Below are 18,644 nucleotides of genomic sequence, written 5' to 3'. Positions count from 1 at the left end.
TCCTGTTAACAAGGTGTTGTTAGGAAAAGCAGGATACTAAGGATAGGTACAAGGACTAGTGTTGGCAAAGAGGAAAAACAATTGCCTGGAATCAAACAAGACCATTTTGTAAACACAAGCCAGGTATAATCAATCAGCTAGCATGAGAAACAGACTACAAACAGTTCATTATAACAAAAGGGGGGGGAGTCAGGATTGAAATCTTAGGACATGCACAGAAAGTGGGGGGTGGGAGCAGAGAACCTGATATGTTATAAATATTGTATCAGCAATAAAGTATTTTATATGCCTTGACTTATTCTCCAAAACGTTGGAATTAAGATTGCCGGGAGAAATATCAACAACCTAAGATATGCAGATGATACCACTCTAATGACAGAAAGTGAAGAGGAACTAAAGAGCCTCTTGATGCGGGTGAAGAAGGAGAGTGCAAAAGTTGGCTTGAAACTCAACATTAAGAAAACCAAAATCATGGCATCCGGCCCTCTCAGTTCCTGGCAAATAGATGGGGAAGAAATGGAGGTAGTGACAGATTTTATTTTTCTGGGCTCCAAGATCACCTCAGATGGGGACTGCAGCCAAGAAATTAAAAGACGCTTGCTCCTGGGGAGGAAAGCTATGGCAAATCTAGACAGCATACTAAAAAGCAGAGACATCACCCTGCCAACAAAAGTGCGTATAGTCCAGGCCATGGTTTTCCCAGTTGCAATGTATGGCTGTGAAAGTTGGACCATAAGAAAGGCTGAGCGCAAAAGAATTGAGGCCTTTGAACTATGGTGCTGGAGAAGACTCCTGCGAGTCCCTTGGACTGCAAGGCGTTCAAACCGGTCAGTCCTAGAAGAGATCAACCCCGACTGCTCTTTAGAAGGCCAGATCCTGAAGTTGAAACTCAAATACTTTGGCCACCTAATGAGAAGGAAGGACTCACTGGAGAAGGGCCTAATGCTGGGAAAGATTGAGGGCAATAGAAGAAGGGGATGACAGAGAATGAGATGGCTGGATGGAGTCACTGAAGCAGTAGGTGTGAACTTAAATGGACTCCAGAAGATGGTAGAGGACAGGAAGACCTGGAGGAACGTTGTCCATGGGGTCGCGATGGGTTGGACACGACTTCGCAATTAACAACAACAACAACAACAATTCTCCAAAACACCAGAAGACAGGACAAGAAGTAATGGCTGGAAGCTTGTTAAAAAGGGAACCAATCTAGAAGAAGAAATTTCTGGACAGTGAGAACAATTAATTAATGGAATAGCTTGCCTCCCAGAGTTGTAGGTACTCCATCACTGGAGATTTTCAAAAATAGACTGGTCAACCATTTGATCAGGATAGTATAAGTTCTGCTGCCTTGAGCAGGGAGTTGGACTAGAAAATCTTGAGGTCCCTTCTAGACCAATAATTTTTATGCTCTATATTCTATGTCCTTGTTTTCTTGTAAGTGCCAGATTCTAGAGAAAAAAATATTGGATGTTATGTTTTTATGTATCTGCACTATTTGGTATGGTTACCATATCTATGGTGCAAAAATCTGGATGACACCAGAATTAGAAGCTTTTGTATCTCTTTGATACATCCAGATTTTTTTAGTCTTGGGCAGTCTTGCCTACCATGGAAACCACTGTTGCTTTCCCCTTCTTTGATGAAGAAAATGTTATTTGAGAGAAGGAATGTATGTAGATGTATTAATGGAGAATTCCAAGATGGGCCTGATTTAGCACTATTTCAAGTACAGATTTATGCTCAGAGAACTTTTTCTTGCAAGCTTGCACCAGACTTTTCAGGGGCCAAATAAGAGAATACAGTGTAGTTCTGCTGGATCTGTAACTACATAAGACCCTCCTCTTCATACACATAGGGTTGTTTCCTTGCTTCAGTGCAACAGACTAATAGATGTACTCTGGAAGCAATTGTGTCCCATATTATATTTGCAGGATCCAATCTGGGTCAGTCACTCGGATCAGAGATTTAGTTTTCCGAGCTTTTGGACACATGTTTGAGCTCATCCTTAGGGAATTTCTCGCTAGCGGAGTGTGTAGAGAGAAATTCCCCGAGGATAGGCTCCATCACAAGTCCTATAGCTCAGAAGACTAAACCTCTGGTCCTGGTGACTGATCCAGACCGGATCCTGCAACATTATCCTGGGAAATGTATATTCACCTTCATTTGTATATTATATTTCTCTAAAATATTATATAACAATTGCTTTTGCCAAAACCTCTTTCTGGGATGTCCACTGCTGCAGGCAATTATATTTTGAGAAAAAGGTGATGAGCACCCTCTTGTGGCCAGCATCAAAATAACAGAGATAAACGGAATGCCTCCCATTTTAAATCCAGCTATTCTCTATCTTACATGAAGCCTTTTATATCAGCTGTGTGCGCTGGAGGCAAGGGGAAGTGGATCTGACTATTTTACACCTACACATTGAATTTTCTTTGTAATACAAATAAAAACCTTTTTCATCTTCCAAATACAACTATTTGTAGCTGAAATATTATACTTGATCTGCCACATCAGCACAAAGTAGTAGAATCAGCTGGACCCTTTCAGGCATTGCCAGAAGAATTGGTTCCACTAGGTCAGGCATACCATATCACAGAATGACTCAAAAGGTGCCTTCACAAACATGGAAAGAGAGATGGAGGACCTCTTCCATTGTTATCCTCAAGATACTTAATATATCCAAAGACATCCAGCCTAGTAGCCACTGATAGGAGGTCAATTCTAAAACTGATATTTACATTTAGGCAGGAAAAAACAAAGGTACAAGTACCGATTGGTCGAGAGCAACTAAGATGATTAAAGGCCTGGAGACTAAAACAAATGAAGAACGGCTGCAGGACTTGGGTTTGGCTAATCTAAAGAAAAGAAGAAATAGGGGAGACATGATAGCAGTATTCTAGTATTTGAGAGGTTGCCACCAAGAAGAGGGGGTCAAGTTATTCACCAAAGCACCAGAGGGCAGGACAAGAAACAATGGTTGGAAACTGATCAAAGAGAGAAGCAACATGGAATTAAGGAGAAACTTCCTGACAGTGAGGGCAATTAACCAGTGAAACAGCTTGCCTCCAGAAATCATGGGCGCTCCATCACTGAGATTTTTAAGAACAGGCTAGACAATTACTTGCCTGAGATGATATAGGTCCTCCTGCTTGAGCAGGGGGCTGGACTAGAAAAACTCCAAGGTCCCTTCCAGTTCAATTCTATTCTAATTCCACTATGAAAGCAATGTAATTAGTCTTGAATCTTCCTGCATTTTATTTAAATGATGACTTTAAACAGTGAGAGAAGTAAGAAAAACTTTTTTCAGATTTTCTATACTTTATATAGTGTCTTATATCTCTGTCATACCTCCTTTTATCCACATTTCCTCCAAGCTACACCACAATGATAATAGTAGCTGAATTTATTTACAGTTCCATTCCAAACATGTGGTGTGCCTTGAAAAGAAAAAAAAAGTTGTGGACTGTATTTTCACTGAACACTAATGGACCACGCTCTGCTTTATTTTAGAAGTCAAAATATAGTTTAAGGTGATGAAACACTTATGCATACCATGTCCGTATTATACTCTTTAAAGCAGCTGGGTATTTTTCTAATGTGGCACGGTTGTCTTCTACAGATGTAGAACAAGCCTATCAAAAGAGAGATTGCAGACAGATGCTACATGCAGGCCCATGAGTTTTTGCCTTAAAAAAATGAAGTGCTGCATAGCCCTACCAACTAAAGCTATGTACAATTCAAAAATTGTTCAGAAGTGCTTTGGAATTCATCATCAATACTTGTAGGAGATATCCTCTGGAAATCTCTGCAATCTCTGTTTGATTTACCATCTTGAATATTTTGGTATCATTGTGATTCTGCATTCCTGCCCCAAGAGGCAAAGAGAAAGACTCTCTCAAGACCATCTTGACTTCTTATGATTCCTGTAGCTCCTCTGGCAGCAACACAGAACTATTTTCCCAACATTCTTTCCCAGGAGGCTTCACCTTTCACATCTCTCCAAATGAAAAAAAAAATGCATGTGTAATTTTATTCTCTGTTTCCTTTAATCAATCCATGATAGCAGCTACTCCTTTGCTTGGGGGACTTAGCCAAAAGCTTTGAAAGTCAAAGAATACAGTCTCTGATGGATGTTTTCTGTCTGAGTACTTATTGACCCCCTCAAAATCTCATAAGTTAGTGAGACAAGAATCCTCCTTGTAGGTCATGTTGGCTTTTTTCAGCAAGGCCCACTTTTCTAAATGATTATTTATTTTCTCTTCAATAATATTCTCTCTCTCTCTCTCTCTCTCTCCCCCCCTCTGTGTGTGTGTATTTAATAAATAGGCATGCTGGGCTTTATAAGCCTGTATATTATAGTTCACAGAAGACTCCTGCGAGTCACTTGGACTGCAAGGCGTTCAAACTGGTCAGTCCTAGAAGAGATCAACCCTGATTGTTCTTTAGAAGGCCAGATCCTGAAGTTGAAACTCAAGTACTTTGGCCACCTAATGAGAAGGAAGGATTCACTGGAGAAGAACCTAATGCTGGGAAAGATTGAGGGCAATAGAAGAAGGGGACGACAAAGAATGAGATGGCTGGATGGAGTCACTGAAGCAGTAGGTGTGAATTTAAATGGACTCCAGAAGATGGTAGAGGACAGGAAGACTTGGAGGAACGTTGTCCATGGGGTCACGATGGGTTGAACATGACTTCGCAATTAACAACAACAAAATTATAGTTCACAGATCTTGTTTTGCACTCCTTAAACTCCTTCACATCCTAGATGTGCCCATGGAAATTCAACGATCCTTTAATGATTTAGCACACCTATTTTTAAAAAACAAAATAAAAATTTAAAAATTGAAAACAAGTCAAAATTATTTATTTTATTCATTCATTCAACTTATATATTGTCAGGTGCCATACAACTCCTAGCAATTAACAATGTACAAAATATAAACAAAGCATATGAATCAATAAAGTATCCCTGATAAGCTAGATAACAAACTATAAACCATTTGCAGAAAGAATAAATTAAAAAATTAAAAAATAATTTGCAATCATTAGCAAAAAAACCCAGATATAGAATAAAGCTGGAAGGAACCTTGGAGGTCTTCTAGTCCAGCCCCCTGCTCAAGCAGGAGAACCTATACCATCTCAGACAAGTGACTGTCTAGCCTCTTCTTAAAAATCTCCAGTGATGGAGCGCCCATGATTTCTGGAGGCAAGCTGTTTCACTGGTTAATTGTCCTCACTGTCAGGAAGTTTCTCCTTAAGATCCACCAGGTAGAGCCAGAACTGGCAAATGAGCTGCCAAAATCTCATAAGGCTTTGTAGGAAGAATGCAGAAATTTAATGAGATTTGATAATACAAGATTTCTATTATTTTGATTATATATTGATTTATTTGATTTAACTTTGGCATTGCTCGACTCCAAAACACTTTTACATTTTGATAGGGAAAGGTAAAGTCTGCCATGTTCTTATAACAATATTACTGCAATATGCATCTGATATCTTTTGGGGGATCATGTTGCATTTCACCATTGAGTATTTCTTTCTTTTTTATTTTTGAGTTAGGACAAGAACCTGGAAGTCAGTAGAGTTGGGAAGGGTAAGTCTAAACAGATGGAATGGGTAGCCCTTTCCACTCAATCTCCTCTGTGGGCAGCACTAATAGGAGAAAACTGTAAAAGAAATGAAAGTGAAGGAGAGAGGAGAGGACAAATTCTCTTTCTGTTGCATGTTGTTGCTTTTGTTTGCTTCCTTCTTCCATACTTGTGTTGAAAGAAAAATCTTCATCAGGGTCCAATCCAAGCTGGAAATAAACAACACGGAGACTGCTTTAGAAAGAAGGTTGTAGTTTATTTAAGAGAAGAGCCAGACAGAAAGACGCTCTGGAAAAAAGCTGACCACATCTAGTAGGGAGTGGGTTTTTATACCTTCTTGGGCTTTTGTTTGGTGTTGTTCCTATGGCATGAACTTTGACCTGAGTCTGAATATGCCTTTCTGGTATTCTAATGGTGGTGGGTTAATCCTATTATGTCCCAAAGGTCATATCCTGCTTCCCTGGGGCTGTGGCTGATGACCGTTGGATTTTTTGGTATGAGGGATTGTTGATTCTAGGGATCTTTTTTTCTAATCCCAGCTTCCTGACTCCAATCTTTCTGACAAGATTATCACATCTGCATTTCTGCAGACCTGGTTTCTGTTTGGGGCAGAGAGACTTGGGGGGGGGGTTCTGCCTTTAAGATCCTTTGGGGAAATACAATATTCTACCTTTGGGGAAATCTATTCTGCCTTTTTAATATTTCCCAGAATATTTCTTTCTCTGGATTCTTCCCACACTTTTGAATATTTAATTTAGTTTATGCTAACAACTGATTATGAATTAAAATTATAAACACATTATTTTGCAAAGAACATGTTAAATCCTATAGTGGTAGCAGGGGCTCTGCAACACATAGAGCTGCTGACGCATGTAATTGTCAAAAGATGTTTTAATTGAACATATTGCTGCTTTGAATTTATTGACAACTCTTAAAGCAGAGGTCTTCAAACTTGGTAACTTTAAGACTTGTGGACTTCAACTGGCTGAGGAATTCTGGGAGTTGAAGTCCACAAGTTTTAAACTTGCCAAGTTTGAAGACCCCTGTCCTAAAGCAAAAAAAAGTTATCCTCTGATACTACTGATGACTTTAAAGCAGGCATGTCAAACTCGTGACTTCACATGATGTCGCACAACGTATCGGGACTTTTTCCCCATTGCTGGCAATGGGGTGGATGTGGTTTCAGCGTGACGCATCCGCCCCACAGGCCGGCAGTTTGACATGCCTGCTTTAAAGCCTACACTCTACTCTCTATTAGTCTTTAAAATGGATTGCTTGTTGTTGTTATTTCTCAAAGAGGTGGCTACTGGTAGTAAGGAGAAACAAGAAAAGTATCAGCTTTCAGTTCTATCCAACTCATTGGAAAGGTATCTACTTTTATCTACTAGTTGCAAAATGTCTATTTGTAATTATCTCTTATATGTGTTATATGGATTCTTGTTCTCAAAACAAAAGTTACCAGTAACAAAATAAAAACACTTGTGTGAAATATTTATTTAGAGTGAAGTGTAATCACACCACCAGGTGTCAGTCTGTCTTACACGTAAAGTCAGCTATTTTTCAGAGATGATCTCCAAGCTATTTTGTTCCTAAACATTAGCTGAATGTAAATTCCTTTCCTCTGAGCTAACAAAACAAGAATCTTTCTGCCTTTTGATTCCAGAAGTTGATTTTGCTTCCCTGCACTTATTTAATCAGATGCATGGAAATATGGTGGTTGCTCAGTAACTACTTCTGGAAAAAGAGCAGGTAGACACTTCTTGAGTCATTTTAGAATCCACATTTGTCCTTGAAGCTCCAGGCAGCTACAGTAGATTTGGGGATGTTATGGCTGGTTGTTTCTAAACAGTACTGAAATAGTTTGGTCCCAGTGACACATGCCTTGGTAATCTTGGGGCTTGGAACTGCAATGTGCTCTTTGTGGAGCTTCAGCTGTTTTAAGTACAGAATCCTCTTACAGTGTGATTGTCACAGGCTAAAAAAGTAACAATGATTGTATGAAATGAGGAAAAGCTAACTGAACCTTTTTTTTCCTTTCACCATATGAACCAGAAAGGCATAACTTCATTGCTTCCTACTCATTAAACCTCATTGTATATCCCAGACAGTTGATAGAAACAGAATTTCTCAATCATATAATTCTTACCAAATAATTTTTACCAAACAGACAGCAGGAGACTAAAAAAAAAAAAATCAAGGAAAAAAATGTTGCCATTCCAGGAATTATTGTTCTCAAGATTTCAGAGAAAGGAAAACTATGAAAAGAAATATGGAAGAACGGAATTAAAAAGAGAGCAAGGAGGCTGCTAGTGAGGGCTATAATCATCCCTCTGACCTCAGAATCTTTCCTCTCATTCTTTGCAGAGGTGGCACAACTTTGACTGATACAGCACTGAAGGCATTCTCTGCCATGTATTTGAATCATCTTGCATTTTGGCAATAAAAACTGGTTGTGAGGCCAAACCCAAATGAACCAAGCCTTAAATTAAGCCCTGGATGCAACTCATCTGTCGGGTATCTATTCTTTGGTTCCTTGACAAACAAACAAACAAACAATAACATGCAATTTTGTTTGGAATAGGCATTGGTAGGCATGAACACAGCAATAAAATTCAGTAATCCCATCTCTTTGTTACTATTTTTAAATGTTCCTATTCTATAAGAGTGAAAAGATAAATGTGGGCAGTGCCTGATGCAACAAGGCTGGGTGGGTGTGGACCAGGCCGGGTATGGACAATGACTGGTGTTGTATGAAAAGCAGAGGGTGGAACCAGACCAAAGTGATTCTGGAGCAGGATTTCAAGTACCTGCTGGGTGAAGGGGGGGCTTGAGTGCCATGAATAATAAGAGGAGGGGTGTGTACAACTGTGTGTTTGCATGCACAAAGTAAGCCAATGGCACTCCTGATGAAGCTAAGAAAACACAGAGCTTGATATGCATGAATACTTAAAGCATTTTGGTGCTGACTCAACTATTAGTCAATCTTCCTCAGAACAATTTCCTTTGAATGGCAGGTGTTCTTCAAAGTTGTAAACTGCAATCTTTCTTGGCTGAACTCTGAGATCTCTTTAACTGGAAATAACAAAACTTGAATCAGAGATCATCTGATTGCAAAAGGTGCATGGCTGGATTCACACACTGCATTGAGGTATAAATCATAATGTATAATCCATAATGGCTGGTTTCATACAATACACGACGGCACAATTTAAAAAAAAATCATACTGTGGGTAATTTCAAAGGATGTCCTTTTTTGTAGATCAGGGAACTTTGAGAGACTTTCTGGAGGCTGTGTTCCAAAAAACAGGATAACTGAATGGATGGGACCAGCACAAAAATTAATTATTGCATTTAAATGTAATTCATTAAATTGAATTAATTTACTTCAATGTAATTAATGTAGGTAATTAAATTGAATTAATTCTGATGGACAGCAGTACATTCAAAAAGGGTCTCAGAATCTACCGGTAGCTAGATCACAAGCTGAACATAATCCTAAAGGATGGTACAACTGCAAATAAAACAAACGCAGTGCTAGATGCATATGTCAATATTGCATCATCATTCTTCTCTATGCTGTACTGGTCAGACCACATCAAGAATATTCCAGGCACTACATTTTAGGAATTTATTGACAGACTAAAGAGTGTCAAGAGGACAGGAACCGAGATGATAAAAGGTCTGAAAGGAAGCACTTAAGAGGAACAGTTGAAGTCACTGAGTAAAAAGGAGACAGATGCTGTTTTCAAGTATCAGCCTTCAGTCTCCTATGGGAAAAGGGGCAGAATGTTTCTGAGTTTTTCAAGAAGACAGGATAAGAACAGCGGATTTAAATTACAGAGAAGTAAATTTCAGTTAGATATCAGGAAAAAAAATCTTAACAGTAATAGCAATTCAATAATGGAGCAGACTTCCGCAGGATAAGATAACCTTTATAGTCATTTTTTTACTGTGGGCACAATGGCACACATCAAAAATGAAATTTAGTTGCCCGCTCTCAAAGTGAAACACATACATGACACACACCTAAACATACTATATACAACATATGTATAGACCCATACCCCTACATATACATAACAAATAAATATTAAATACTATCCATCTTGAATATATAATGGAATGAGGAAGCTTGAGAGTTCACAAGGTTAATGCTCTACAGAATGAAACTATGGCTGAATCTGGATGTTCTGCTGTGGATAGGGCTTTTTTTCTCATAGAATGCCCAGAACGGAGTTCCGGCACCTTTTTTGGATGGAACCTTGTAGGGTAGGCAAGGCGGGTTGTATGATGTGTGTGGGTTCCGGCACCTTTTTTTAAAGAAAAAAAGCACTGGCTGCGGATACCATGAAGCCTCCTCCCAGAAGGTAACAAGGAAAACAGATTGTGAAGAGGATGTGTAGTGTCCCAGATAATCTTAAGGACCCTGCTCAAGTAACGCTTCTGTGCTATGTCCTGGATGGGAGGGAGGGAACTGCCAATGATCTTTTCGGCCATCCTCACCACTCTCTGCATCGCCTTCCTGTCTGAAGCAGTAGTAACAGTATTAGTAGTATTAGTAGTATTAGTAATAATAATAATAATAATAATAACAATAATACAAATACTTGAGTATCCTTCAAGCTGACAACATCAAGCACACTGAAGTCAAGAAAAAGATTAGAGGTGAATACATCAAGAGAGTGAAGAAGATCTTAAAGTCCAAACTCAATGGAGGAAATACCATAAAGGCAATCAACACCTGGGCAATTCCAGTCATTAGATACACAGTTGGAATAGTGGACTGGACTCAAGCAGAACTAAAAGCAATGGATAGGCAGACCAGAAAAATAATGACAATGAATCATGCCCTTCATCCACACAGTGACATTGATAGACTTTATCTACCAAGGCAAATAGGTGGGCGTGGAATGCTACAAGTACATCAGATGGTTGAAGAAGAAAAAAATGGCTTTGGAAGAATATCTGAAGGACAGTGATGAAGATGCACTGAAATTAGTATATCAGGAAGGCTTACTGACTACTGGAGAGACCAAACTGGCCTACAAGAAAGACCAAATGAAGAACAGAATAGAGGCATGGGAAGACAAAGCAATACATGGCCAATACATGAAAAAAATAGCTGGGAAAGCAGATAATAATAAAACCTGGCAATGGCTAAGAGCAGGAAAATTGAAGAAAGAGACCGAGGGACTAATTCTGGCTGCACAAGACCAAGCCTTAAGGCAAATGTATATAAAGTCAAAATTGAGAAGACAGCAACAGACAGTAAGTGCTGCCTATGCAAAGAAGCTGAAGAAACAGTGGACCACCTGGTAAGCTGCTGCAAGAAGATTGCACAGACTGACTACAAGCAGCGGCATGACAAAGTAGCAACAATGGTGCATTGGAAAATCTGCAAAAAATATCATTTGCCTGTAAGCAAAAACTGGTGGGATCATAAAATAGAGAAAGTCATAGAAAATGATAAAATTAAATTGCTCTGGGACTTCAGAATTCAAACAGACAAGCACCTGCAACATAACACCCCAGACTTAACAACTGTCGATAAGAAAGACAAAAAAGTCTGGATAGTGGATGTGGCAGTGCCTGGAGACAGCAGAATAGACGAGAAAGAACTGGAGAAGATAACAAAATACAAAGACCTACAAATAGAAATAGAAAGACTGTGGCAAAAGCAAGCAAGGGTAGTACCAATAGTCATAGGCTCCTTGGGTGCAATCCCAAAACAACTGAGCACCACTTGAACACCATTGGCATTGACAAATTTGCTATTAGTCAATTGCAAAAGGCGGCCTTATTAGGAACTGCTTCCATCCTGCGACGATACCTGTAATACCATCAAACATCCACATCTGCCTATCCAGGTCCTGGGTAAGGACTCGATAGGTAGACAAAATGCCAAATCCAGTCTGAACATCTGGCTGACTGTGCAATGATCCATAATAATAATAATAATAATAATAATAATAATAATAATAATAACAACAACAACAACAACAACAACAACAACAACAACAATAACAACAGCGGAACATGAACGCCATGTTCCTGAATGCCGCCATAGACATATAAATTCATCAGCTCCCACGTTCTGAAAAAAAAAACATACCGTATCTGATGTAAAATAAGGTTTCCTTCCCAATTCAGGTAAAAGTCGCGTTGTGTGCTTAGGTTTCACAAGTCTCGAAAACACTGGCCAAAGTTGTGTTGCAATCAGTTTTTATTTCGGACTTTCCACTTAAAAAGAGGATGGATTGTTCATCCAAGAGAATACAATACAATATATGTGTGTGTTTATGTTGACACCGAGGATTAGTGGGGAGGGTCTCCAAGATATGTTATTTTCAAAGATTTTTTGTTCTTCTTGAAAATCTGTTTCCCCAAAACTGCAGACCCAAATCACCTACGTCCAAACGCTCATGTACACGTCCCGGTTCTGCTCCCCGAGCTCCAGTTCCCGGCATTAGAAAGGGCTTAAAAGACTGTACAGAGAAGACCACATTTCCCAATAGGCAACGAGAAGAGAGAGAAAAAAAAATGCTCGCGTGTGGCGCAGAGGCCTCTGGATGTTGTAGTCCTCGTGGGAGGGTTTTCCCCGTAACCATGCTCCTCCTCCTCCTTCGCTCTCGTCCCCGAAGACGGAAGCCTGCCGGAAAGTGAAGAGGAGCGGAGTTGACGAGATGGGGGGTTCCAAAGTGAAGGTGGCGGTGCGGATCCGACCCATGAATAAGAGAGGTGAGTTGCGGGGCGATGAGCTGATCGGGACCCTTCCAGTAAGTGTGAATGGAGGAAGAGAGGAGACTTCCCCAAGCAGCGCCCAAAGAAAAGGACTCCCCCATTCCACACAGATACATTTGCGAAGGAATCAAATGTCGAGGAGCAGGAACCGAGAACGATCCTTTTTTAAGGGCTGTGTGGCTGGGCAGATCTTTCTCCCCTCGGGTTGGCAAAGGTGCCCCTCCTGCAGTGGATTAAAAGCAGACAGAACGAAGGAGGCTTCGGAATGCTTGCGGGAGAGACCCCCTTCCAGGACCACAGGGAAAAGGAAGGACAAATATCAACACCCCCCTCCCAGCTGAGTCAGTGAAAAGCATCTAAAAAGCAGAAAAGACTGGAGGGGTGTGTGGAGCAGAGACACCACTGCCCCGGTGCTGAAGCGAGTATTGAAGGAGTTAACAATGGGTAGAGGGAAGGGTGGCTTTCCCCAGAACTGAAGGGCTGTAGAAGGGGGAAGAAACCTCAGCCCGCATTCTGACTTGAGAAGGTCTGAGGATTCCTCTGTCAGAAAGTCCAGGAGAGAAAAGCCACTTCCCCCTCCACTGTATGGAAAAATATTTCCGCCACTGTATGGGAAAATATTTTGCCCTGGGGCAGGAGGCAGAGAGAAAAACAGGGGAGAAGAGACAGAAGGAGGAGCAGTGGCTGGAAAACTAGTTTGTGCCTCCCGTTGAGGTGAGGGACTCCCTTGCCAAGGTGAAAGTGTGGCCAGGAATCCTAAACGCAGAAGATAGGAAGCAGCACTACCAACCTATGTTAGGAATTGGAAGGTAGTTCTCTGCTTGATAGGCACTGCTGCCCAAACAGCAGCAGGGACAAGGTATTCTATGTCCACCTCCCCTACCCTGGACCAGGAGCGAGAACAGAATAATCTGTACTCATAAAATAGGAAGTCCTTCCTTCACCTGGGACAGGAAAGCAACTGAAGATGTGGGGCCCAAATTTTAAAAAGGAGTGAATAAGCAAACACTCTCTGAATGTGTGTGTAGATTAAAGTCAAATCTCTTCCTTCAAGGTTAAAAAGAACCAAGTAGATCTTGAGCAATTTGGAGGCCAGATGAGAATGAGAGATTAACTCCCTTTATACAATATGTGTCACCTGGTTATTAACTTTCCTGGGTTTGCACAAAACATAACACTACACATTAACCAGATGGCCACCAGACAAAACAAAAATCTACGGTTAAAAATAATTAACCTTCGCAAGTTATGAAAATGGCCTGCCAAGTTGTTAACTGACCTGGTTAAATTAGTTGTGTCAATATCCTCTCATCCTCTTTCCCTTTTTTGTAAACTTGCCTTTTCCCTTTTAGGGTGATTTTTGTACGTTTTTCCAGTTTTCCCTTTGGTATATCTTTTTCACAGTCTCTTGTTTTCACCTACTCACACTTATTTTTACTTTGTAGCCAGATATACAGTATTTGTGCAGCTTCACAAGGGCATTGCTTTTAATTCAGATTGGCAATATTAATCGTAATATTACCCTTAAGAAATCTGCATGCGTGATGATAGGGAAGCACCTAGTGAGGTGCTGTAGCTGCATTTTTTGCTATATGTTTCTTCACAGGTGTCAACTACCTGGATGAGGTAATACAAGCATGGGGATTAAGACAGGTTGTCTCCTAATATTTCAATTGAGGCATGTCCTATCATGGAAGATAGACATGAATAGTTCTTCTTTGGTAATGTTTGAAGGCAGGGAGGAAATTTTCTGGTGTTCTTAAGCTTGTTAAATTAGTTAGATGAGCAAATAAATGGCATTTTCATAATATGTCTTTAAAAAAAATAGATCATTTTATAGCACCTTTTATACATAATACCCTCTTTCCCCCCTACCCTCATGTATGGCCCAGATAATATATAATATCTCAACTTTTCTCCTCCCCCTCCTATGAGAATTAATATTTCAAAAAGCTAGTTGCTAAGCTTTGTGTTTTACAGGATGCTCAAATGCCAAGTAGTCTAAACTTTCTTGTCTGTTAGGTTGGAGAGGCAGAGACTGCACTGGGAAACCTGTCCTGCGCTATGGATTTTCATCCCTATGAAGCTGCTTAGGTCATCTTCTGCATCAAGCAGAAAATGATGTTGTTGCAAGAACAGTGAATACAGAAATTCTTAACTGCTGCAAAGTGTAATGAATACTAATTTACCCAATTCATTCACTACTCTAGGCTAAAATGAGGTTGGATTAGGGTTCATTTGAGAACCCAGCAGTTATACTAATAGGTTGTGTGAACCGCAATAGGATATTGTATGCTACATCCAAGCAAATAATACAGTTTGTTTCATTGGCATAACATGCGAAATGAACACAGTCATTATGTTTTATTCATCTGAGTTTAGAATTTACAGTGTTTCCTGGATCCTTCTTCATCGTGTTTCACTACACTTTTTTTTTCTAACAATAGCAACAAGCCTGATGGGAACAACACTTTTTAAATGTCTCCCCAATGCCATTTTTGTTACTATGAGGTTGTAATTATCTGATTATAGCAAGATGGTAAGTCTGAAACCTTCTTCAAGCCTAAAGAAATGCAGGTCTAGTTCTTATCAATAGATAATAGATAATATTTATCAATACCTTGCCTTTTTACATTTCTGCTTGAGGGCAACTGTCCTTTTGAATAGTTTGCATTTCACATGAGCTTACTGAATTATCACTCAAGTAATTATTAGATGAAACCCTAAACAAAACGGCTTTATCATTCTCTATGGGCCCCATCCCCAAGGCCATAATACCATTTAGAATTTCAGCTGCTGCAAATTTTCCCTGTTTGTAGCTTCTGTTCAAAAAGTAAAAAAAGATCACTTTTTAAGAGTTCAATGTGTTGATCCATTAAATCAGAACCATATCATTCACAATCCATTTTCTTTTGGAGATGGAGAGTTTTGTCGTTCTGGTTTGATCTAAGAATATTCTTTCCATCTAACCAGATGCTCAACCCTCCTCTTTGTTCCCAAGTGTAAAATTGTTAGTATTGAATTAGTGCCTGGCTAAAAATCTGCCAGCTAACATCTTGGGAAAGTGAAAAGAAGGAGGGCGGGGGGGGGGCAGGTCAGAGAATTTTTAGTGGCAGGAAGGGGCTGACTTGCTCCACCCCCCTCCATTACTCCATTATGTCTGTTTTAGCTACACTTGCATATTTCTTTATTAAATTTGTACTCTAAAATTCTACACTCTGATCTCCCAAACAGAAACTTCTCCAATCTTTCTAAGATAATTGTTGACATTTTTGCAGATATAAAGGCCATACTATTGCAGAAGGTCATGGACTGGTTGAATTTGTAAAATTTCTCTATATTTAAACTTGTGAAAGTAAAAGGGTAAATGGATATACATTTATTATTTATATACATTTATTATTAGCTATTTTTTAAAAAAGATAAACTGTTCAAACGGTTAATAACTATGCATGGTATCAAAACAGACATATTTTACATTTGGAATATATGTGTGTGTGCATAGTATTGAATGGAACTGGGAAATTTGTTTGACAGCTGAATTTTAAAAGTAGAAATTGAGACTTGGGGGGGAGGGGCTGGGTTGAGATTCCTGTATCAATTGTGCTTCTGTGTTGAGTGTGGCAAATATCAAAGCTCTCTCTCACTTTGGAGTAAAGATGTCTTATGCATGCCATTGTCTGCCCTAACAATAGCCTTATCTAGAGAAAAATGGTTCAGTTTCCTGGAGCCATATTTTGAAATCTCTCTATATTCATTTCACAAACCTATAAGAAGAATAGTCTAAAATCGTTATTTCTTAAAAACAATGTTAAATCATAGCTTTCCCATTTGAAAAATGGAACTATGCTTTAGTTTATCATAAATGAATCCTTTCCTCTGGTGTAATTTTAAGAAAACATTACCTCCCATGTTCAACTAGTAATGATATGGAATTACACATAATTCTCGACTTATGATCACAATTGGGAAACCTTGGATGCTGAGCAAAGCAGTCATTAAGTGAGATGTTCACATGACTACTTCGCTCAATCACCACAAACATGGCACTCCCAAGTGTGTTCCTTAAGTGATCTTCTGGGTCATTAAGTGGATGGAGTGAAAGGGCTGCCTGCTGGAAGAACATCTCGGCTCCATGTGTAGCTGAAATTTTCCCTCCCCCCCACATGCCCAACAGGCAGCCCTTTGAGAGCTGAGACTTCTCAGCTGAGAACTGAGAGCTGAGATTCCTTCCCAGAGTAATGGCCCCTTTGAGTGGAAGAGCAGAGAGTTAGAGAAAGGAAAAGGGAAGGATGTAGGAAGAGAGGGATTTTCGGCTCTGTATATGCTTGGATTTTGGCTGCCAAGGTTCAGGCAGGCACAGAGCTTAGGGTCCTGCAGAGAGCTCTGTGCAGGTGAGGAAGGAAGGATTTGGATGCTTGGAAATCCAGGCAGATAATGGAGCTTGGGGTCCTTCTCTTCTGCGTTTGTGTAGAACTCCACAGAGACAGGGACTGGGATTTGAGCTCAGTGCCTGCTTGAATATTGAAAGAGGAAGTCCAGGAGTCCTTGTCTCCCTGCCTCTGCTGAGAGCTCTGTGGAGGTGTGGAGAGAAGGATTTTAAGTTCCATGCCTGCTTGCATTTCAGTTGTTGAGATTCACGCAGGCAAAGATCAGCAGGGTGCTCTTTTTGCCAGCCCCCAGAGAAAAGAGGGAGTCCTTCATTGTCGAGTTCCCCACTGACATTCTGAGGAGGCAAGCAGAGAAGACTGCAAATGGTGATTATGTGATTGTGGGGCACCTGGTAATCATTTGTAAGTGTGAACAGAAGAAGAATCCATATCACAAGAACAGGGCCAAGAACTCATATCATAATTACATGACTGCCGTGCGCGCGTGCGTGTGTGTGTGTGTGTGTGTGTGTGTGTGTGTGTGAGAGAGAGAGAGAGAGAGAGAGAGAGAGATTGATTTTGTAATGGTTGGAAGACTTTTACAGGCCATAAAGCCCCTTTTCAAACACTAATTAAGTAACTGGTCTGAGGACTATCTGTATATCTGAACCTGAAAAATTGATTTTGATTTAGAAAAACAGGGCCATTTAAAACTATAGTTTTTGAACTTGGCTAATTTTCTGATTCTTAAACTTTAATACACTCCCTAATAAAGTGGCAAACATATTCCAATCCCCTTTACAATGCATGTTTTAAAAACATAGGAGATAAAAGTGACAATTTCAGTCAAGGCATTGCTTTTATCTCAAGCTACATTCACTGATATACTTTCATCAAAGACCGTCAGCCAGCTCCCTAATTATTTTGGACATCCCTACAACCATATCATCACTAACTATTTGATGTGCTGCTTAATGTGGGAGCTACCCCAACAACATTATGGAGGCAAGACAAATGCTTAGTTATACGGAACTTAGATTGTTAATTTTCAGGTTTTGGATAAAGGAACCATGCTTATGATAGGAGCAAATTAATTTGGGGTTGGTCTTTCACAAGATAGATTCTCTTCTGTTTCTGTTCTCTCCCTTAATTATACAATCTGTATTGGATTCCTCTTTGAACTCTTTACACAAATATCAACAACCCTTTCCTGCACAACTCATGTTCCTTGTGTGTATTTTGCTAATACTGCAAACTTTTTGAACTTCTATGGGCTGTACATCTTTGAAATAAGAACGTGACAAATGTGTGGATGTAACCTGGAATGTTTAATTACAGGAGACAAAACCTATTAGAGGAATTATCCATTTGACAAAATGGCACATTCAAGTTTGCTAGCAAAATACTGTAAGAGAATCCTATGGATTCTGTTCTCAGTTAACCTTTTCCAAACCAAGAAGATTTTGCACATAATGCTAATTGATTCTGAATGTGTCTTAAGTTGTAGGGCAGAACTAATAAAGTCTGGGGAAACTGTTACAGAAGTGAAGCATGTGGCCATATTGTTTCAGAACAGTGATAAAAGCATGTAATTGCCACATTCTTTTATGAAAGTCTCAATGCTCTCTTATGATACTGTAATGAATTAAATATGTCTGTTTTGAAAGGAAACACTTGAAATTTGCTCCCAATATGCCCCAAGTTAACAGCACAGTTAAAAAGTTTTTGTCCTTGTTTAACCCATATGTTTATTAGTGATCTAAAACACTAATGTAAAGAATTCAAAATTTAAGAACACATTCATAATATAGCTAGCCCTCAAATGACTGATGATTTTCATTTAAAGTGCACTTTAAAACTTACTACATTTTCTTAGCTGAAGGATAGATTTATGAGAAGTAAAGATGACTTGTTTGGATTTTATTTTACACTATTGCAA

At 39.6% G+C, this 18,644-nt stretch overlaps 1 protein-coding gene across 1 annotated transcript in view; it reads left to right on the top strand.

Moving 5' to 3' along the window:
• The first annotated feature begins 12,194 nt into the window (after nt 1–12,194).
• KIF13B (kinesin family member 13B) overlaps nt 12,195–18,644 on the top strand; it is a 144,496-nt gene continuing 138,046 nt past the window's right edge. Inside the window, exon 1 of the mRNA XM_039351970.1 lies at nt 12,195–12,332. Within this exon, the coding sequence (XP_039207904.1) occupies nt 12,278–12,332 (55 nt within the window). The 5' untranslated portion in view covers nt 12,195–12,277. The remainder of the gene's footprint in view (nt 12,333–18,644) is intronic.

Source organism: Crotalus tigris, unplaced genomic scaffold (assembly GCF_016545835.1).
Source record: "Crotalus tigris isolate CLP2741 ecotype Arizona unplaced genomic scaffold, ASM1654583v1 scf7180000018388.308857, whole genome shotgun sequence".
Lineage (NCBI taxonomy): Eukaryota > Metazoa > Chordata > Lepidosauria > Squamata > Viperidae > Crotalus > Crotalus tigris.
This window is presented reverse-complemented; position numbering and strand designations above follow the sequence as displayed.